Raw genomic sequence first — 24286 nt, 5'->3', positions numbered from 1 at the left:
AACTTACCGAGTATCAAACAGTATTTCGGAATTCACAAAAATTCAAAAATTAAAGAAATATTAAAACGGAATTGATTGGAATTCACTTTAAAGAAATCTTTGCCTCAAAAAGGAATACATAGGAATTGGACAGAAACGGAATTCAAAAAAATTGATAATTTAACATTTTTTGTAAAAAGTTAAAAATGTCCAATTCTTCTCAATTCCTTACTTCTTACTGGGGTACTAAAGAATAAACTTATATGTAATTTGCGCATGTGCACTATTCCTTTTAGCATAACTCATTTATTAAAAATAAATAATATAAAACATTCTTTCGATATTTATTTTTATTAAAACTATTTATTTACATATGTCAATGTTTATGAGTGTGGCAAGATTTCTGCTATTCCCCCATTGCATTAATTAGTAAAGTGCTGCCACCTCTGTGTCATTTAAGGAACCTGTTCGACTTGCTTTTTAAATTAACTTAAAAAATTATAATATTTGACAAGTCGTCGTGTGGTCGTCGCCTGTACAGCTTAAATTTAATTAATAACATTAAAATGAATTCTGAAATAGAAAAAAATACTTATAATCATGCTTTTGTTACATAAAGCACAATGTGCACCTCGGAGGCCAACATTTTGCGATACTCATCTTTAATTCGTTGGCTTCATCTCCCCTTGTATCGCAAAATTTCGCTCGGCGTTAAAAGACTTGTTTTGCCTTCTTGGGACACAATGCACTATTTTTGGTGAATTTTTTTTTAACGCCGATTAACAACAAAAATAAGTTTTTACCTATGAGTAAAGAGAAATAAAAAAATTTTTAATAATTCAATTTTTAATGGAATAACAGCAATTAATTTACAAAAAATCGAATTAATTTTAAAAACCCTAGACAGATGTTTTTCATTTTAGGCTAAAAGTATTCTAATTTCATGAGTGAACAAATATCTGTAAAAAAAACTTTTAATGGTAAGACTTTTGTGTTGAACTTTATCGAGATCCACGGTGAAATTGATCAAGCGACCATGACAGTAAGATATCAATAATAACCAAGAAAAGAACATTTTTTTTCTAGCCTAAAACGTCTACTTTTATGCATAAAATGTTGAAAGTAAAAACTAAATTTTGTTATTCAATAAAATGTTTTTAAAAAGTATCTGCGATAAGGTAATTTAGAAAATTTTTGAAATGGAGATTTTTTAAAACAATTTTTTAGTGTTTAGATAATACAATAATTTCTATTAATCAGCGAGAAAGAACAATATTGTTTGTTGTTTAAAAGTGTTTAATAAAAGAAACAAATATTCTGTAGCCTTTTCTTAACTAAAAATAAACTGATAGCAATGTCGATCTTCACTTACTTTTACTTGAAATTTTATTAGCAAATATTTAAAACAACGAAATCCTGTGGAATACACCCAGATATTTATTATTATCATCACAAAAAAGCCTTAGATCGATGTGAACTTTTATTAATATAAACTAGAGGATATTGTAATCATTCTCACTCAACAATTTCAAAATTAGCGTTATCCGTGTAACGCCCTTTATGCACCCAATGCTTCAATTCATACATAAATATATATTTTTATATATTTATAAACTGTAAAAAATAATTATAGCTTCGTTTCGTGTTTTATTTTTGTTCTATGCGATTGATTTGCTCGTTGAATATTGTACATATTCGTATAAGAACCTGATGAACTTTCAGGATTTGAATTCACCATATTTGTCGTTTTATTATTCTGAAATGAAAACTGGTTGGACGGCACTTTTTCAATATGATTCTGAACATTTTGTGTTCGTTTGTGAATATCAGAATCTGTTTCATTTTCGTTGTCTGCGCTATCTACATCACCTGAAATAAAATAAATTACAAATCAGTTTCTTTGTTATAAAATAAAAATTAAAGGATATTTACTGTGAAATATTTTTTAATTCTTCTAGTATTTAATATAGCAAGTATTATTATTATGCATAATAATGTGAAAATAAATTCACTTACCATCTGAACTATTCGTCGATGGTAAATAAAAACGTGAGGAGAGCATTTTAGTACATCCTCGACGTCCTTTCATGACATGATTGGAATTATTGTACTTAAATTCTCGAGGTAACGTATAACTTCTAGGCAATGAAACTTGGCTACCTTCCATATCACTGACTTCGCCATCTCTGTCTCCTTCTGCTTTAGAACTTTGATCATCATCGTCGTCCTCGTCGTGTCCATTGTGCAACCTATTTTAAAACAATTCATAAAAAACTTAAAATTCAGAGGAATATACATGGACATGAAATTTCATAAAGACAATAGTTTTTGTTGATAATTTTTGGACTTTTATTTACGATTGAACGCCTTAATGCAAGAACCAGTTGAATTTGAAATAAAGATTTCAGGTAATATGCTTTTCAGTAATATGTAATATTTTCTTTTAAATGTACCTATATTCTAAGTCATAACAAATTTATTACCAAATACCTACATAATACAGACTTCGCACTGGATAATTAATTTTAAAAAAGTAGCTTTCAAACTAAAAAAAGTAGTAAAACAGTAGCTATCGAAAAATTAAACTTGACGACCAAAAAACTCGTTTTAGACACCTCACAAAACTGACAAAAATTCCATTCTATATTTTATTTTCCTGACTTTTACCTAATTTTCATCAAATAAATTTACTTCTTTCTTATCCTGCTAATAATTTGAATTCCTACAAACGAATTTTATAATTCATGAAAGAATTTAAATATTTATAAAAATAATTGAATTCTTGTGAAGAATTTTATTCAAATTTTTAAATAAATGACTTCTCTCGACTAATTTTAAGCAAATTCTAATTTAAATAATTGAATTCCTGAAAAATTGAAATTGAATTCTGTTTGGAAATTTTATGTTATAATAGAAGATATTAAAAATCATTGAATTGCAAAAAGTTTTTAAAAATAATTTAATTTTACAAAGAATTCAACTAAAATTTTTGACAATGGTTGAATTCTTGCGAAAGAATTTTTTTAAATAATTGAATTTTCAAAAAGAAATTTATTACTTTTAAAAATAATTGAATTCTTGTGATGAATATTGCTATTTATGAAAATAATTGAATTTTGCAAAGAAATTTTATTAAAATGCCTCAAAATAATTGAATTTTCAGCAATAATTTTTTTTATTTATCAACATAATTGAATTCTTTGGAAGAATTATTTATGTAAATAATAGAATTCTTGGGAAGAATTTCAATAAAATCTAAAAAAATAATTGAATTATTTCAAAAAAATGTAATTAAAATTGTATTTAAACTAATTGATTTCTTTAGAACAATTTTATTAAAATATTTGAAAATAATTGAATTCCTTTAAAAAATTCAAATATTTTTATAAATAATTGAATTCTTCCAAAGAATTAAAAAAACATTTTTTTAAATAATTGACTCATGAAAATAATTGAATAGTTGGTAAGAATTTTATTAAAATTTTCAAAAATAATTGAATTCCTGAGAAGAATTTTATTATTTATGAAAATAATTGAATTATTGCAAAAAATGTTTAAAAAGAATTGAATTTCTGTGAAAAATTTTGTTATATTTGAAAATAATTGAATTCTTCATAAGAATTTTATAAACATTGTTTAAATAATTAATTTTTTCGAAATATAATAAATATTATGAAAATTTTATTATGAATAATCAGGGTGGCCGCAAGATTGACTTTATCAATTTCCCTGACATTTTACTGACATAACAACGAATTTCCCTGACAAAAATTTTTTTGTTTAGAGCAAAAAATGTATTGCATGACTGTCTTAATTTCTTTAATTGCCCTGACAAAAAAATTTTTCCTGACATTTCCCTGACTTTACTGACAAAAAATTTTTTTCCTGACATTTCCCTGACTTTACTGACAAAATATTTTTTTCCCTGACATTTCCCTGACTTTACTGACATGTGGCCACCCTGATAATTGAATTCTTGTGTAAAACTTTATTTGTGAAAATAATTTAATTTTTCGATTAATTAATTTTAAATAGTATTAAAAATAATTGAAATTCTTCTATGAGTTTTATTATTTATGAAAATAATTGAATTCTTGCTTAGAATTTTATCAAACCTTTTTTTAAAAATTGAGTTTCCCTGAAAAATATTATTAGTGAAAGTATTTGAATTATTGTAAAGAATTGTATACAAATTTTGTTAAATATTTTATTTTTTCGAAATTTTTTTGAAAATAATGCTATTTTAAATTAATTGAATCCCATTGGAAATTTTATTATTTATAAAAATAATTCAATTTTATAATTTTTTTTTCAAATAATTGAATTCTTTAGCGAAATTTTATGAAAATACTTGAATTCTTGCGAAGCATTTTACTATGTATAATAAATAATTAAATTGTTCCGAAGAATTTATTAAAATTTTAGAAAATAAATTAATTTTATGTTAATATTTGAATATTTAAATTCTTTCGAGGAATTCTATTAAAATTGTTTTGAAAAGAATTGAATTTCTGCAAAGGATTTTACTACACTGAGAGACCTTTGGTACTGTAGCGGAACAACGTATGTGACAGCAGCTCCACTATGGTTATGGTGCGCTGCGGTAAAATCTTGGGCGCGTGACAGTCCCAAATGTTGGTGAGCAGCTGACCGAAGTAGTGGGAATGCCGCCTTTGGTTTGCAGCTGAACAACTTTGGGACTGTCACGCGCCCAAGATTTTACCGCAGCAACCCAAAAGTATAGTCCTGTAGCGTTCCTTCAAAATGGTCAGTAGCAGCCTATCGAAAGTCTGCTGCTGACCCAAAGGTCTCTCAGTGTATTTATGAGAATAATTGAAATGTTTCGAAGAATTTATTAAAATTTTAAGAAATAATTAAATTGTTATGAAGAATTTTATAGAAATATTTAAAAATAATGGAATTTTTTCGAGAAATTCAATTAAAGTTGTTTCGAAAATAATTGAATTTCTTTAAATAATTTTATTAAAATTAAGTATATTCAAAATAATTGAATTCATCACAAGAATTTTATTATTGAAAGTAATTTAATTTTTATATAGAATTTTTTAAAAACATTTTGAGAATAATTGAATTATTTTTAGAGAATTTTAAATTTTCGTTGAAATTGAATTTTATGAAATTTTTTAAAAATAATTAAATTCTTTCGTGTAATTTTATTTAAATTGGATTAAAAATGATTTAATTCTTGCAAAGAATTTTAGTATTTATAAAAATAGTTGAATTGTTTCGAAGAATTTATTAAAATTTTAGGAAATAATTGAATTCTTTCGTAAAATTTTATTAAAATTTTTAAAATATGAACAGTAATAACTAATTTTGTACTTAATAAGTGAATTTTTTAAATTTTGATTATGAAATTATTTAAAAAATTTATATTTGAAAATAAAAAATTTTGTAATTTGCATAACAATAATAAAGTGAATATCACGTTCCGCGCACTAGTTTTTTTTATAGTTTTTTAACTTCTAGTATTAGCGAATTAAAAGTATAGTGGAAATTCTAAAAAAACAGAAATAGTAGTTTTTAGAGGCTGAAATCTAAAAAAAGTACCCAAATAGTATCATAACGTAAAAAAAGTAGTAAATAGTAGGTTTTAGTAGATGAGTGCGAAGCCTGTACTTGATTATTTACTAAATATTCACATAGAGCGAGATAAGAAACTTTTTGACATCCAGAAGTCTTACCTGTGCGTAGAATTTCCTGACGATGTCCAGTGGGTATAATGATGAGGAAGACAACGTGGTGCTAAAAGGATCTCGGGAGTTTCTGCTCTGTCCTTTTGCGGTTCTTTCCAGTGAGTCGAGGAATATGAAGTAGGATGATAAGGCGATGACGGAGGTGGAGGTAGGAGACAATGCATTTTAATTGGAGGCCAGGAAGACATGACATTTTGATCGGACAATGTCGGCACTGACGTCATCAATGGAGAACTGGGAGATGTGTGTAACTTTGTATTTGGTGGCGGTTGTTGATTCGATGCTGATGGCGACGATGAGAAAGAAGATGTTGAAGCTGAAGGAGGCGGAACCAATTTTCCCTGTTTGATTTCTTCCTGAATAGCCCTTAATTCACGAAGTTGCTGCTGCTTCTTTTCTCGCAATTTTTCATGAATTAAATTCACGCTTAGCGAACCACTTATACCAACATCCGCTTCATGTCTTTCTCCAGATGAATCTTCGTCCTGTGTTGTAAAACGAAATCAAATAAATTTTTCAATAATTTCAATCTTTTTTAAATAAATATTTAGTCATTATAATTTTTCCATAAGAACTAAGATTATCAAAAATTTCAAATTAAGCAACTTTTGAAATTAAGCCTTTTGAAATTAAGCAACTTATAAAAAATTGTTATAAAACATGAAGAAATCGATGGCTCCGAGTATTCAACTCGGAGCAATCAATATCTTCATGTTTTATAATAATTAAAAATGACCGACTGATAAAATCATTATTTTGTATTATAAGAATATTGTTACTGTAACTTATTCAAAATTACTTTCATCACTTCAATTCAATTATTCTTTTCCAGAATTTTTAACTAAAATTCTTCTTTAAATTAATTTTTTTTAATAATTTTTGAAAAATTTCTTTGAAAATTTTCAAATCCTTTTGTCTTTACAATTCAATTTTACGAAATTTCTTTGATTATTAGGGAATTCTTCAATCAAATATACATTAGAAAATAAAAACTTCAAATAACTTAAAAAAAATTCAATTAAACTTTTTCAAAAAAAATTAAATCTACACAATTTTCAGTTAAAATAGTTTGAAAAATTGAAACTCAAAGATTTCAATTTGAAACCTTTTCAAAATTCAATTATTTCTAAATATTCACGCTATAATACTTTCTCTCTAAGTTTGAATTAGTAAAAATGTTTACTAATTGGAATTAGTAACAGACTTTTTGCTTTTGAATTAGTAAATTAATATTACTATTAAATTAGTAGAAACGACTATTTGTGGACGTCCGCATGAAAAGGGACCACTTTGTCGGTTCTAGATTCCGAGATATTCGCAATTTACTAATTTTGAAGAAAAATATCGAAATTTTTTTTATCTTTTTTTCTTAATCTACAGTGTCTACCACGTCGATTCATGCAGTTTTTATTAATTTATTGACACTCTAAGTATTTTATTTCGTTGTTAGAAAAAAAAATGAAAAGGGACCACTTTGTCGAAAATCTGTTATTTTTTCATTGTTTCAAAACGAAGGGAGGGAAAAATTCGAAACCTATTGATTTTCAATCTTAAGGGTGTACTAGACTTAAAACAACTCTTATCTGAATAACTTCCCAGAAGAGCCGCAGAAATTCGCGTTACAATTTTTAATTTCGTGTTTTTGGAAAAGGAATTTTTAATTTTTTTTAAGATTTTTTATAATAAAGTCGCTTAAAAAATTTTTTTAGGCTACTTTTCTTTTCTTTGCTTGAAATAACTTTAAAAAATAACACCGAACCTTTACATTCGTTAAATATTTCACTTTATTAATTAATAACCGTATTTTTAGAAAAGGGACGACTTTGTCGGAGATCCATTATTTTGTCATTGTTAAAAAATGAGGGGGAGGGGGGAATTCGAAACCTATTGATTTTCAATCTTAAGGGTGTACTAGACTTAAAACAACTCTTATCTGAATAACTTCCCAGAAGATCCACAGATATTCATATTACAATCTTTGATTTCGTTTTTCTCGAAATGACGTATTTGATACTCCAAACTTTAAAATTCTGTAACTCATCGAATTTTTCACCAAAAAGGTTGTAAGACCACTCAAAATTTTCCAAATTTTGTCAGGAATTCGCCCATATAGATAAGTCCAATAGTGCCAAAGTGGTCCCTTTTCATGCGGACGTCCACATTTATTAGTAAAATCTGATAATTCAAAAGCAAAAAGTCAGTCACTAATTCAAATTAGAAAACATTTTTATACTAATTAAAATTTAGAGTTTATTATTCAATTATTAACTAAAATTTTAACTGAAATTCATATTTAAATCAATTATTATTAGAAAATTCTACGAGAATTTAATTATTTAAATACAAAAATCAATAATTTATTGAAGAATTGAATGTTTTTTAAAATTGAACTCTCATTTAAAGAATTTTATCAACAAATTTTTAAATAGATAATTAGAATTCTTTTGACGAATTTTTAATAACATTTTTAAGAATAATTTCATTTTTCGAGAAATTAGATTAAAATTGTATTAAAAATAATTGAATCTCTGTAAAAAATTTGATTTAACCCTTTAACGCCCAGCGGTTTCGATCGAAACCACTTTTGATTTCTAAAATCTATAACTTTGACAAAAATTAAGATATTTTTGATTTCTAAACGCTCACGACCCACAAATTTATAAACCTTTATGAAAAAAATTTACATTTTAAAAAATAATTAACAATTTTGTAATTACAACAATAATAACAAAAAAATATTTGTTGCAAAATTTGCAACAAAATTAAAAATTCGAAAATAAACGGAAACAAAGCTACTGAAAATTGTTACTCGGAGGTTTTCGAGGTCGCTGATTACGAATTTGATGCCAGATTTTAAAAATTCAAAATGGCGGATCCAATATGGCGGACATCTTTTATAAAAATTGATTCAATTTGCCTGAAAATTGTTACTCGGGGGTTTTCGGGCTCGCTGATTACGATTTTAATTTTTTAAAATGTTAAATAGCGGTTTCAATTTAGTGTATAAAATGTCTAAATAAAAACGAGATCAGAATAAAATGTTCGTCTACCTTCGTGACAATGTGAAAAACAAATGCCTAACGCAAAGACGAAATCAATCTAAAATGCTTGACTATATTTGTGAAAATCGGAAAACAAAAGCCTAACATGAGAACGCGATCCGAATAAAATATGAATCTACATTTGTGACAATGCGATAAACAAATGCCTTATGAGAAAACGATGTCAAATTAAATGTTCGTTTACATTCGTGACTATAGAAAAATAATTGCCTAACATAGACTCTAACATTGGATTAGTAAACAGCGGCCCTGAAAACCCCCTACTAACAATTTTTAGGCAAATTGAATCAATTATTAGAAAAGATGTCCGCCATATTGGATCCGCCATTTTGAATTTTTAAAATCTGACATCAAATTCGTAATCAACGACTCCGAAAATCCCCGAGTAACAATTTCCAAACAAATTGAATCCGTTTTTAGAAAATATGTCCGCCATATTGGATCCGCCATTTTGAATTTTTAAAGTTTGACCTCAAATTCGTATTCAGCGACCCCGAAAACCCTCGAGTAACAATTTTCAAGCAAATTGAATCAGTTTTTAGAAAAGATGTCCGCCATATTGGATCCGCCATTTTGAATTTTGAAAAAAGGACATCGGATTCGTAATTAGCGCTCCCAAAAACCCCCGAGTAACAATTTTCAGGCAAATTGAATTAATTTTTAGAAAAGATGGTCGCCATATTGGATCCGCCATTTTGAATTTTTAAAATCTGACATTTTTGAAAATAATTGAATTTCAGAGAAAAATTTTATTATTTATAAAGATAATTGGAATTTTGAAGAGAATTTTTTTAAACTTTTGACCATAATTGAATTTCAGCGAAGAATTTTATTACTTTTGAAAATAATTGAATTCTTGAGACGAATTTTAATATTTCTTTTCAAATAATTAAATTCTTCTGTGAAATTTTATTGAAATATTAGATATTGAAAATAATTGAATTTTGATAAATTATTGAAATGAATTAAATTCCTATGTAGAATTTTATTAAAATTATTTTGAAAAAAAATTGTATTTTTAAAAAGAATTTCATTAAAATTTTTGAAAATAATTTAATTAAAAATGTATTGACAATAATACTTGAATTCTAATAAATAAATAAATTATAGGATGGCTTTTTAAAATAATTGAATTTCTTTGATGAATTTTAATAACATTTTTAAGAATAATTACAGTTATTTCGAGAAATTCCATTAAAATTGTATTAAAAATAATTTAAATTCTGCAATGAGTTTTATTATTTATGAAAATAATTGAATCTCTGTAAAAAATTTGATTATTATTTATGAAAATAAATGAATGATTGCAAAGAAATTTATAAAGAATTTGTAAATAATAGAATTCCTGTGAAGTTTGTATTATTTAATTAATTCATTTAAAATTGAAATTTTGCAAAACCTTTTGAAGTTTATCTATTTATGAAAATTGTAAATGCGACTCTTTTAAAATTGAATTAATTTTGAAATGTCTAAGAAAAACTGGATTTCAAGAATAAGCACAATAACTTTAGAAAACAATTATTTTTTAGGATTCCTATCAAAATTCCCTGACTTTTCCAAGTTTTTTAAAGGTTTCTAAAATTCTCTGATATTTCCAGGTTTTCCAGGTTGCGTGCCAACCCTGTTTATTATTATCATTATTATTAAAATGAAAAAAAAGTCGAAAATGAAAATATTACGTGAACCATGCTGGAGCGTGAAAGAGGTCTTTTCCAAAATGGAATTAATTGTCGTGCACTTCCATTGCTATTTATCCATTGTTTATTTTCACCTCCTGATGCTAAAGGCAAATTGTTCTGTTGATGTTGCGATGGAGGAGGAACAAACGAAGTTGGTTTCTTCTTTTTTCGATTTGCATTTGTCACAGTGGGATTTGCAAAACGGCAATTAAATACTCCCGGAATTCCACCATTGCTACATTTCACTCCTCGTATACCATTATTGATGTTCATTTTTTTATCATCAATATAATTCATATGTTTTGCATCAGAAATATTCTAAAAAACAATTCGTAATTATTATAAAATTAGAAAAAGTTATAACTAATAACACGTTAATTTAAATTCTATATTTAACAAACCTGATTATTTAATGTTGTTACAATATTTGTGCTATTCATTCTTCCACCCGCTTCGTATCTCAAACGTCTTACGTGAAAAAATCTAAACGTAAAGAAAATTAAAAAATACTTCAAATTGTGTTTTAATTTCTTTATTTATGGAAACTCGTGATTAAAAAACTGTAAATAATGAAATTACCTGTAATAGAGACCCATGAAGCATATACCTCCAAAAAATAGAGCCAACAGGGTGAGAATAAGTACAGTTGGACGAGGACGGTGATCAAGATGAATATCAGTTCTGTTGACACCGACTGCCCAAACGCCAATGAGTAAACTATTCTCAAGGAACATCACAGTGTAGAAAATAACCTGTTGAATACAATGCCTCATTAAAATTAAAAACAAAATTGTCATTGTAATTGTATTTTCTAGAATTTTTAACTAACATTCTTCTTTAAATCAATTATTTACAATAATTTTTTTAAAAATTTTAAGAATTTTCAAATGTCTTTGTTTACAATTCAATTTTACGAAATTTCATCGATTATTCTGAAATTCTTCAATTGAATATTTTAAAATAAAAACTTCAAATAATTTCCATTTAACTTTTTGAAAAAAATTAATTCTACAGAATTGTTAGTTAAAAATATGAAAAATTCAGATTTTCAAAGATTTCAATTTTGAAAGTTTTTCAAAATTCAATTATTTCTATTTCACGCTACAATGCTTTTAATATTCAATTATGTAAAATTTTAATTGGAATTCACTTTTAAATCAATTTCTATTAGAAAATTCTATGAGAATTCAATTATTTAAATACAAAAATAAATAATTTATATTGAATAATTGAATGTTTCTCAATATTAATTTCTCATAAAGAATTTTATCAACAAATTTTTAAGTAATTAAATTCTTTCGGTGACTTTAAATAAAATTTTTAAAAACAATTACATTTTTCGAGATATTTGATTAAAATTGTACTAAAAATAATTGAAATTCTGCGATGAGTTTTATTATATGAAAATAATTGAATTATTGTGAAGAAATTTTTAAAAAATTTGCAAATAATTGAATTTCTGTGAAATTATTTTATTATTTTATGAAAATAATTAAATGTTTACGTAGAATTTTATCAAATTTTTTTTAAATAATTGAATTCTTTTGGGAAATTTAATTAAAATACCTAATAAATAGGTATTAAACAAGTTGTTCATTTCATGATCATTAAGCTTCCTCAATATAATATATACCAATCGTTTAATTTTTTATTTTAGAATAATTATTTTAAAGTGTTAAGATAAAATTTCAAAAAATACAAAATTTCAATTTTTTGTGAAAAATTAAAATATTTATTAATTCTATAAATTTGAATAAAATATATACTTTATATACATGAATCAATTCGTTTTTATGTCAGGAATGCAATTTTGCCAAGAATCAATAAAAATTTTAATATAGAAAAAAGTTATTTCAAAAAATCCAAAAATTATTTTTTTTTGAAAATTTTTGAAAATAATTGATTTTTCGAGAAGAACTTTATTATTTTTAAAGATAATTGAAATTTTGACGAGAATTTTTTAAAATTTTTGCAAATAATTGAAATTTTGCCAAGAGTTTTATACAAATTTTTGAAAATAATTGAATTTCGAAAAAGAATTTTATTGTTTATAAAGAGAATTGAAATTTGGACGAGAAATTCTTAAAATTTTAGAATATGTATAATTGAATTTCTGCGAAGAATTTTATGACTTTCGAAAATAATTGAATTTTTGCAATCATTTGAAACTTCTCCAAAATTCAAATTTTTTAGTGTTTTTAACTAAAATTCCTCGTTAATTTCTTTATTTTTAATTTTTAATAATTAATTAAATATATATATTAAAAAATTTAACTAATTTCATAATAATTTAAATTTTGAAAGTTTTTGCAAACATTTAAGTTCTTTAGAATTTTTAATAAAATTTCATTCAAAATTGAAATTTTATAAAATTTGAAATTAAAATGTTTTGAAGTTCATCTATTTATGAAAATTGTAAACACAACTCTTTTAAAATTCAATTAATTTTGAAATGTATAAATAAAATTATTCATTGAATAATTTCTAAGTTATAATTTTATGATAATTTTTCAAGAATTAAGTTATTTAAAAAGAAATTATTGTCAGAAATAGAAAAAATTGAAGGTTTTGTATTAGAACTTTTGTTTCTCTAGAAAAAACTATTAATAATAATATTTTAATTATTTTTCTAAAGATCTGCATTCTGTGGAATGAACGACGTTATAATTTATAAAATTCTTTACGTTATATTATTTAAATCATTAATATAAAAAAAAATGTTTATATTATGTTGGTGTTAATAATCTAAATAAAAAAAACGCACTGAATTCTATAACATTGAGTCTAAATTTTATGATTACAGTTTGAAAAAGATTTCAAAAAAAGAAAAATTTGTTTATTTTTGAATGAAAAAAGGGTACAAATCAGTAAAAAAAAAGGGGGAAAAAGGTGACAAATAGTCAAAAAAAAGGTGATAAAATTGAAATAAGGGGACAAAAGGGGACCAACTGTGATGCCTTCTTAAATAATACTTTAAGGCCAAAAAATAATATACAATTGGTCCTGGTGTGAGAAAAAATTATTAAATGATTTTAATATCGATTTTGTTGAAGATTTATGAGGGGCCACAGAATTGAAATAAAAAATTTCGCTTGAAACGTAAAAATTGCATTCACTACTAATTTATACAATTATGATTTTATTAGAGTTGCTTAAAGAAAACGTACCATTTTCTGACGATGATTGATTTCATGTAGATTTACATAAACAAATATGTAAACGAATGCAAGAAGTGAGGCTAAAAATGTTTTACGAAAAATTGGAAGGCGCTCGCCACTATGAAAAAGTCCATCAGGCGTGAGCATTAGCCAAGTCAACATTGAAAGCCAGTGGAGGGCCATTACAATTATAAGCCACTGACCACCATACAGAGAGGCGTATGCTATTAAAGCACCAACTCGTGCACTCACAGTTCCCAATCGCCAGAATAATTGGGCCAATACACCAAGCCATGTAAGCACCAAACGCTCTAAATTTCTCAAGCGTGCTGCTCCTTTACTGAAACTTGCGACTGCCCAGCACACACTCCACAGTGACAATCCTGCCGAAACGGTTGTGAGTTTTTCCAATTTTGCATCATCTCTTGCCGTCTCGATTTTGCCAATTCCATGATCGAGCTCGATTTCTCTCTCGATTCCAACTGACAGTAAGTATGATTGCAATAGTAACATTGGAGCTGCTTCGCAAAATGCGTGTATCAAACGTAAAACACACAATTCTCTCACCTGTAAATAAAGTTTAACTTTTGTTCCAATCGTTTAAGGGATTCTTTCTTAAGGTATTTGTCGCGCGACTGGTCACTGTCAAAAGTTTGTATCCGTTGACTGTACTTATGAAACGATTATGAATGCGAGTTTCCGAAAAACTTTTGCCGACGTACAGTTTGACACACAGATGTTCTCAAAGTATATTCATAACCTCTCGCATGCAAAAACGATCGTGGCAACGTCGCAAGTTTGGCGTATGGCCGTCTTTAAAATTTCGCGCCAAAAGTAGCAGACAAGCTGTAGTATTTAACAAGCGCTATTGCCACGTTTACGAATTCACCTGTCATTTACAGTAATTGTTAAAATAATTTTTCAAGTTTGATGTTAAATATCTTTTAAACAAGACGGTGAAAAATTTTCATTTTTTTTATAAAAGTTCATTTTGGTTCAATAAATAAAACTTTAGTTTTTCTAAAAAATCTGTCGATTAGTATTAGTGCAAAAATTAAAAATCTGTGGTTTTCATATGGTTTTCCTATACCGTACATGTTAAAAATCGAAACTTTGATTTCATTTTTTGAGACTTAAAGACGGTCAATTTTATTTTAATAGGCCTTATTTTGTAGATAAATATCCAAAGAATAATTATGTGAAATTTAAAAAAATTCTGTCGAAAACGAATTTACGCGACAAATACCTTAATAGTAATAATAATAAAATAACTGACCCGACATTGAATTATATAATTATAGAGGTCATTTTTGAAAATGCACTTTTACAAAACATTGATATAAAGTAAAGTTTATACCTCATGTTTAACATGGCTTAAATCAACAGGAATAAACAGCTTAAAGTAACGCCAGAGAACACCAGCTTGTGTTGAGTGAAGTAGCAAGACCCACCCCATTGTCCAATTACCAGTCTTCTTTTCATTATTTAAATCACAGTTAGGAGTTGTCACGTTGTTATTTAATTTACCTCTTGCACCCCAGAGGTACCATCGTATACTGATCACCTAAGAAAAGTTAAATTTAATTAATTTTTTTCATTTTTTATTCATTTTTTCATGAGAATAAAAAAATGTTTTTGTCTCATTTAAAGCCACCCTGGAGAAAAACAGCTTTTCTTCACTGAGAGAAGAAAAGCACAGATTCTGAAATGGAAAAGTTCAGCATCTGTACTCCAATTGAACGCAGCAGCATTGCCACTGTGTGATAGGTGTCGTGCTAAAATGTGAAACGGATTTTGACTTTGGCTTGAGGTACAGATGTTGTACTTCAAATGCTACTGTTTAGAAGTACAGTATCTGTCGGTCACTATGAAACAGATCCTGTACTAATTAGTTCGTACCGCCGCCGCGCTGCTTGAGCATAGTATCTGAACTATGAATGACACCAACTGAATAAAATTAAGAACGGGCACTGACACGCATTTTACACGGCCGGTGTTTGTCACAGTACGGATTCTGTGCTTTTCTTCTCTCAGTGAATTGCTTTTCAACATTCTCTACACAGAAAAAACGATAATCTAATTTTAAGAAGCTCCTACTTAAATAGGAGCCAAGAATATTCCCCACTTAAATTAAGTGGGACCACTGAATTTAAGTGGAAAATATTCTTAACTCCTATTTAATTAAATAATTAATTATTTATAAATATAATAAATGATTTATAAATTAAAATAACACACTGGGCACACAGCGTTCCCCAGACTTGAGGTTTTCAAAAGTGAGAAGTCTTTTATATGCTCTCTGGGGAATACTGCGCACCCCAGAAAAGTATGTAGCAGAAGAAATAATTAAAGAAAATATTTTCCACTTATAAAGAATTATAGAATCGAAATAGTTAAGAAAATAAGAATGAATGTACCAACCTGTGATAGTAAAAGGGAGGTCACAACGAGGGAGATGCTTAATGGAAAGAGTGCTGCTGGTGCTGAAGGATGATGAGCGAGAGCATATCCCATAGCAAGATCGAACACGACATCGCAAAAGTATGAAGCTAATGAAATTATGTTGAACAAGACGTCGCATAATGGCAAAAATTCGTATTGGCGGTTTTGCTGCCGATGCTGGGCCATAATGGGCTTCCGTCGTCCATTTGGATTCCCAGCAGTTTCTTTCTACTTTATGGGCTGACAATGAAGCATTTTCTGAAATTTTTCATTAATAAATACTTTAAATCAAAATTCCAATAATTTATTTTATAATTTTACTCATTGAACTAGAAAAACAAAATATTACATTTTATTATAAAAAGCATTTCACAACTTGTGAAAGAAAATGTAAAATAGCGAATTTTTTATATAAAAAATAGTAAACTTCAAAAAAAATTATATAATAATATAATAATTAAGTAACCCTGGTTAAAAAAACCGGGAAGATTTCGGACTGATCCGAAATTTGTCCGAAACAGTGCGTTTTATGATCAGGTTTTTGTCACCCAATATTAATACGGATAAATCCGAACTTTATACGGTTTGTGAATAACTAGTGTATACAATGTTTGATGTTAGTCCAATAAAGTTCGAAACGGTATTTATCCGAAACAGAGCGGTTTATTATCAGGTTTTTGTATCCGGAATTAGTCCGAAACAGTCAAACATTATATTCTAGCCAATTTAGTGAATGTTAATAAAAAAAAAATTATACAAGTTAGACATATTATAATTACTAATTACTTTAGGGTACATTCAACATATTTTTCGATTTACCTATCGCAATTTTATTTAGATTAACTTAAAATTTCTAACGCTTGGGGATTCGAACCTACACCTATCTAACATTATAACGCACCGAAATCGAAGACACTTACCACTATACCACGCTCGCATGGAAGTTCAAATTCATAATAGAATTTATCAAGTGCCACGAAAAAAATTACAAAAAACTAACACATCAGTGTTAATTATAATATTGAAACAAGAACTATAATAATACTAGTAAATTTATAAAAACAAATTGACTGCAGAAGTAAATATATTTTATTTATCATAAGTAAATACCTTGAATAAAAAGTCGGACCGATTTCGGACTAACCCGGAATTTGTCCGCAACAGTACGGTTTATTGTGGAGTTTTTTCACCCTGAATTAAGTTTGAAATCAATACAGTTTTTTATAACTATTGAATACATAATTACTCCGGTTTAGTCCGAAGTAAAACAGATCATATGCAACTATAGTAAATGCAGAAGTAATCCGGTTGGTTTAACCAGTGAATCCGCAGCTAATCCAAAACAGTCTGCTTATGGTCAGGTTTTTGTCACTCAGAATTAGTCCGGATAAATCCAAACTCAATACGGTTTGTGTATAACCAATGAATTCGAAATTAGTTCGAAGTTAGTCTGACATTACGTAACTTGCAAATGTGAAATTAGTCCGATTAAGTCCGGAATTAATCTGGTTATGGTTAGGTTTTTGTCATACGAAATTATAATTATAGTTTGAATTTATCTGAATTTAACACAAATTGATTTTTAATATGGATTGTTTTTGACTGTCTGTGGATTGTATTTATTTACAAATTCCATATTTTTATAACACTTATTTTCGGACTGGGGTGTTTTGATCGAATATTATTCGGATTGCAGCTGACTATTCCCATAGTGAGAAATAAAAGGTGTAACCGACCTCTATTCGACGTCTAAAAAGTTGAGAGGAGATCTAGGTCTAGATTTGGTCTACAAATGTTAAATGTAGATGTCAAAGTTGTTTGACTTCAAAGATATTTATATTTGTCATTCAGCCGTTTAGTATAATTTTACACACATTTTGTAATATTTAATATTTTCTAAATTTTTTCAAGTAAGCGAAACAAAGAAAATTGTTGGATCAGTATTGATTACGCTTATACGAATGTCCGAAATTTTTGCAGGAAATGATCCAATCGTGTACTATAGTGCCAGTCTAACAGACGTATTTGCAATTACTTAGATATCGAATAGGTTGTCTAAATCGTCCATTGTACTTCTCATTTCTTGATGGTGCGCACCAGCAAGAATTAAGTTTTCTATTCGAAGTCCTAGACATCGATTAGACATCTCTACTTAGCATCTAAGATGTCGAATAGACCACACTGAGAAAACTGGAGAGTCAAATTCAGAGGTTCAAAAAGTGTATGTTTCCTTTGCTTATGAAGAGAGTTAAATAGTCCTTCTAAAATAAATTTTGAATTGATAATGGAAATCTACTTGTATATTCTCTCCCATTATATCTGAGGGTTAAAAGTTGCGCAGAAAATGTGTACGATCTGATGCGCGCGAAATTATTTTTCTGACATTTTATGTATTTAATTTAGGGGTTAGGTTGCCATATTTATTCATTTCGCGCCGGATAAGGAAGGGATTTCTCAAGATGGTTAATTTGTCCCTCTGTTATAAACTCATTTTCCCTCCAAGAGAAATGGCACGAATATCTGTCAATGGTGTATTTGAACATTTAGATTGTTATCCAATAGCTAACTCTCAAATATCAACGATTTGTCCCTCCAGATGTTTAGTGCAATACTCCAGTTTTCTCAGTGCACTTGTCTTTTGCGAAGAAGCAGCCGAATTCTGCGCAGTAGACGTCTAATAGACAACAATTTCGACGTCTATAGACGTCTTGTGGCGTCCCACAAGACGTACTAATCCGTACTAATCTATCCGTATTTAATCCGGAATTAGTCCGAAAGTGTTTAGAGTATATGTTAAAAACCCTTTTTTACAATAAGTTAAACTAATCAATATTTTTCATTAATATAATAGTTGTAAAAATTGCTGCAAGTATTACAGTTTAACATAAAATAAGAATACATGTACACAATAAGTTTGGTAATCCAGAAATTGTACAGCGGTCCCACAGTTTGTGGTCAACTCTCACAATACGGTTTAAATAAATAATACCAGTCAGGTAGCAGTGAGAGCTTCTGTTTGACCAAATAGTTATTTGATATAAAACTACTTAACTTAAAATCCACATAATATGCACATTATTTGACATATATTTCATTGCACACAAAAACCATTTAACATAAATATCATTTGTCATAGAATTCATTAAACAGAAATATTATGTTACATAAAACTCAGATAACTTAATTCCCATTTGACATAAAAATTATGTAACATAAATTTCTATTGACATAAAAATCATTTAACATAAATTTCTTTTGACATAAAATTCATTTAACGTCAATTTTATTTGTTATAAAATTCATTTGACATCAATTTCATTTGGCATAAATGTCATTTAACGTACTTCTCATTTGACATAAATATCATGAGACATAAAATTAGCTTGACATAAATTTCATTTGACGTGAATATCATTTAACATAATTATTATTTAACGCAAAATTAAATTTATATAAATTTCATTTAGCATAAATTCCATTTAACATAATTCTCATTTGGCATAAAATTTACTTGACATAAATTTCATTTGGTATAAATCCCATTTAACATAATTTTCATTTGACATAAAGTTCATTTGACATAAAAGACGTTTAACACAATTCTCATTTGTCATAAAAGTCATTCAACAAAATTCTCATTTGACATAAAAATCATTTTACACAAATTACATTTTACATAACAATATCGGCGCGAATTTCAAAAGTAACCAATTAGATATTATCAACAACATTGTGATTCGCCAATTTTGAAATTCGCGCCTATATTTCCATGTCAAATGATCTTTACGTAAAATAAAATCTATGACAACTGAATTTTATGTCAAATGAGAATTATGTGTAATGAGTTATCCGTCAAATGAAATTTATATCAAGTGAACTTTATGTCAAATGAAAATTATGTTAAATGGGATTTATGCTAAATGAAATTTATATAAATTTAATTTTACATTAAATAATAATTATGCTAAATGATATTCACGTCAAATGAAATTTATGTCAAGCTAATTTTATGTCTAATGATATTTATGTCAAATGAGAATTACGTTAAATGACATTTATGCCAAATGAAATTGATGTCAAATGAATTTTATAACAAATAAAATTTACGTTAAATGAGTTTTATGTCAAAAGAAATTTATGTTAAATGATTTTTATGTCAATAGAAATTTATGTTACATAATTTGTATGTCGAATGGTAATTAAGTTATCTGAGTTTTATGTAACATAATATTTCTGTTCAATGAATTCTATGACAAATGATATTTATGTTAAATGGTTTTTGTGTGCAATAAAATTTATGTCAAATAATGTGCATATTATGTGAATTTTAAGTTAAGTATATACTGTAAATCAAAGAGTGTAAAATTAAAGCGTTTTAAGTGCATAAATTTGTCCCAGTTCTGAACATACTTTAAGTGCATTATTCTAATGCACTTTAACCTCAAAGTGTGTAATTTCAATGCACTTTCGAAGTGCATAAAATATAAAATCCATAGGAATTACACACTTTGAGGTCAAAGTGCATGAGAATAATGCACATGTTGTGTGTTCAGAACTGGGACAAATTTATGCGCTTAAAACGCATTAATTTTACTCACTTTGATTTGCAGTATTATACTTGCTGCAATATTACTATGAAAGTTTGTTACAAACTTGCACCGACAACTTACAAAAAGTTAACTGCCATAAGAGTCACCATTGGCATAACAATAGCCCAATATTGGGAGCCATTGATTTTCTATTGGTATATTATTAGCACCCATTAGTGGACCAACAGTGGTAAAATCATTGGCTGACTACTTCGTTGCCAATAATTGGCACCCATCATTGACTTATTATTATGTCATTATACCAATATAACGCCAATAATAGCTTTTTTTTAATTTATATAACAATAATTATTAATAACTATTTAATTAAATAAATTAAAAATTATTTATTAAATTTTTATGATTTTTTTATTTATTATATTCGTAAAAGAAAAAAGATATCACAGAAAATAGGAAAGACAGGAGGCAGAATTACATTCTACGAATGGACCTGATAAGTTCAGTCTTTATATGTACGTGCTGGAGTAACTCAGATGCTAGTAGTACTGAGTTTGGCCAACCAAGAAAGTTTAAGTCATTTAAACTACGTTTCGATGAGTTGTGCCAACCTTTGTGGCCAAAGTTGTCCCGATAGGCATGTAATGGTTGGCTTGCAAAGTCGGGACAACATCTAAAAACGACGTAAACAAGCTACCGCTGATCGGGCGACCACTGATCGGGCTTTCAGTGTATTTGCAAGTTGATTGGAATTTTGGGTTGAAAAAGATTTTTTTAACAAATTTTGAACTCTCAATGAATGACGTCCCACATAGCACAGTATTTTTTTGCAAGTTTGCAGCAAACTTGCATACATATAAAAATGTCACCCTTTTGGCAAGTTTGCAATGAAAACTTGAGGAAAATGCATTTCAAAATGCATATATTTTGATGAACGATGCCTTCCCTGTAGGGAAGATGACTAAAATATAGTGCGCAGCTCTAGATGTCATAGTAAATAACTACTGCACATACATTTAAGATTTTGCTGTTTGACGCAAGTTTGCTGCAAACTTGCCAAGAGGGTGACATTTTTATATTTATGCAAGTTTGCTGCAAACTTGTAGAAAATTTCTGTGCTATATGTGGGGTATATTACTTGCGAACTACCCTATTAAAGCCTAGTAAAAAGAAGAATTGGCTATAGGAATCTGAAATCATGACGTCACTTAAAAAAATGGAGGTCGACAACGGGGTCAAACTTTAACAAACACATATGTTACAGACTTCCTTTTAATTATTTTTTATATAAAAAGTTGAATAAAGCTAATTGGAGAGCTAAAAATTGTTTCAGTTTTTTTACACGCAAATTTTAAAAAATTATAAAATGCAATAAGCTTCAAATATTTAATATATTGAGTTATATATAACATTCAACTGTTTTCATTGTCTTTTCCCCGAGATTCTCAACGAGACGAGAGTCTCGCTCGTAATGCATCTCTAGCGCTAATCTCGAAAACACCCTAAATCATATGGTAATAGATCGACAGAATACAGTCGGCCTGTCAAAATCAATTTTTTCACATTTTAACAAAATTCCATATGATAATGATTTGTTATGTAAATTATAAAATAGATTCTTTTATATCATTATTCACACACACTATAGATATCAATGAAATTAGATTAAGTAGTAAATAAATAATTATTTATTATTTTTAAGTAATATAACAGTTTAAAAACAAGTAATATTCATCGATCAGATTTTCCTGGACATTTTGGGACAATTATATGAATATTTTTCCAAACAGAGAAGGGGTTAAGTTACCACTAATGGTAAAGAACCACTACCATGGAAGAAACATTTTTCACGTACAATTTTAACCAATCTACATATAACAGACGTAATTTATAGTATTATAAATATTTACCAATAACTTCGATATATAAATATTTAAAACTTTATTAATCTGCCAACTTTTGGTATTTTCAAAGTGAATTTTGCTACGATCGAAGTACATTTTACTCACTTTTACAAAATTGTACTTCGATCGTAGCAATTTTTACTCCAAAAATAGTGAAAATTGCAAAAAATCGAAAAAATGATGTTTTTGGGTCAATTTACCCTCGTAGAAAATAACAGAGGGTAAAAGTACTGTGAAATTTTAGAGATTTGTTGAGTCTAGTTTTTTAGATAAAGAATCGAATGGTTTTTGGTTTTTTAAAATCGGTCCGGTAGATTTCGAGAAAAGTGTATCCCCGTTTTCAAAAATATGTTTCCGAGAGAAACACATTTAAAAAGTTTTCGAAAGGTATTGCAGTGAGCTAAGACACGATCATAAAAGTTGCTATAACTTTTTTCTTTCGCATATTTCTCCAAAAATGTTTTGGGTCAGTAATTTTATATGATACTAGAACATTTTTTAAAGAAAAAAAAGAAAATACGATCTTTTTGAAATCCTTGACTAGAAAGTCTCCTTAATTTCGTTTATCTAATATTATAATATGTTTCTCTATTATAAGAATAGTGTTAATAATATTAATATGATATATGTTAATATTTTAAAATCTGACTAAAAAGGTTAATTTTCGAATTGGAACGTTTTCGCAGTTTTTCTGAATAATTGATATGTTTTTAATTTGTTTTCCATTAATTTTATTAATTAAAATAGTAGTTAAATAGTTGCAGGAGGGAAAAAAAGTGTAGAAAAGTGTCAATAGTCGCGTAGTCAGATGCCTATAAATATAAATCGTAAATAATATATTAAAGAAAATAATCCATTTCTCAAAGAATACATCAAAGTGAGAAATTCTCAGAGAATTATTTTAAAAAAATTAATTTACAGAATGATAAAATATTAATTATGCATGCCTATTTGCAAAAAAAAATATTATGCGTGAGGAAAGATTTTAAAAACCTGACTCAAAATGGAATATTAATCTCCTACTCCCACGCATTCAGAATGAAATGTATTTCAAATCTTGAAGATTACATATATACGTACATATCTATACTAATATAATTTTATTTTGGACCAATGTAGAAGTAATTTTTTATTATTAAAATTTTGTTTGAAATCTTGAGAAAAAGTTGTAAAAATGGATCAAGTTGATGTAAGGGAACTTTGAATATACACTTACTGCATTCTTCGCATGTCATTGGCGAGCGATCACAAAAGTGACATTCTTAACCTGGATGCTGTGCTGGTCGACCTGGACGGTTGAACCGCAACTTTGGAATGCAAGGAATTTCACTTCGAACGCTCCTTACCTTGCACTAAACAAGGACTTGAGGCTATTGTTTATCAAATCTTTAACTGGACACTATTAACACATCGGCAATGCACATTTTCGAAATTCGCGATAATTTAAAACTTGAAAACTTGAAATAACAGGAAAAGAATGATGAAGCAATGTTTTACCTGTTGATTGCAAGGGTTATTTTGCAGTTACAGCGCAGATCGCATGCACGCACGTACACAACAGTGATGCCAGGGGCAGTCATCGATTCCATCCCGTGAGGGGAAGTGGCGTATCCCCACCATGCGATTGCGGCCCCGCAGAGGGGCCTGGGCCCACGCGATACGCCAATAAAGTGCACCGCTTTATCTTGAAAAATTGTTTAGGCAAAAATAATGTCAAAAATCTCATTTTCGTGTATAATTGTTAACTATAAAATATCAATATAATAACAATTGTACCAAACAATTTAATTGTACTAGT

At 27.8% G+C, this 24286-nt stretch overlaps 1 protein-coding gene across 2 annotated transcripts; it reads right to left on the bottom strand.

Moving 5' to 3' along the window:
* Positions 1 to 327: 327 nt before the first annotated feature.
* LOC122503886 lies at positions 328 to 24074 on the bottom strand. Of its 2 annotated transcripts, XR_006301785.1 has the most exons (11): positions 23705 to 24074; positions 16017 to 16295; positions 14953 to 15159; positions 13605 to 14162; positions 11017 to 11189; positions 10839 to 10920; positions 10438 to 10755; positions 5685 to 6181; positions 1996 to 2228; positions 1352 to 1848; positions 328 to 782 (listed from the first exon to the last, which is right to left on the bottom strand). XR_006301785.1 is itself a non-coding variant. In XM_043614644.1 (10 exons), the coding sequence occupies exons 2-10, from the start codon at positions 16221 to 16223 to the stop codon at positions 1607 to 1609; spliced, it is 2517 nt and encodes an 838-aa protein (XP_043470579.1). In that variant the 5' UTR covers positions 16224 to 16295; positions 23705 to 24074; the 3' UTR covers positions 1209 to 1606. The 2 variants fall into 2 exon arrangements, 1 of the variants encoding a protein (XP_043470579.1); XM_043614644.1 differs by lacking the exon at positions 328 to 782 and having other exon boundaries at positions 1209 to 1848.
* Positions 24075 to 24286: the final 212 nt, after the last annotated feature.

Source organism: Leptopilina heterotoma, unplaced genomic scaffold, assembly GCF_015476425.1.
Source record: "Leptopilina heterotoma isolate Lh14 unplaced genomic scaffold, ASM1547642v1 Lhet_272, whole genome shotgun sequence".
NCBI lineage: Eukaryota > Metazoa > Arthropoda > Insecta > Hymenoptera > Figitidae > Leptopilina > Leptopilina heterotoma.
Note: the sequence above shows the minus strand (reverse complement) of the source record. Positions and strands in the feature narration are given on the sequence as shown.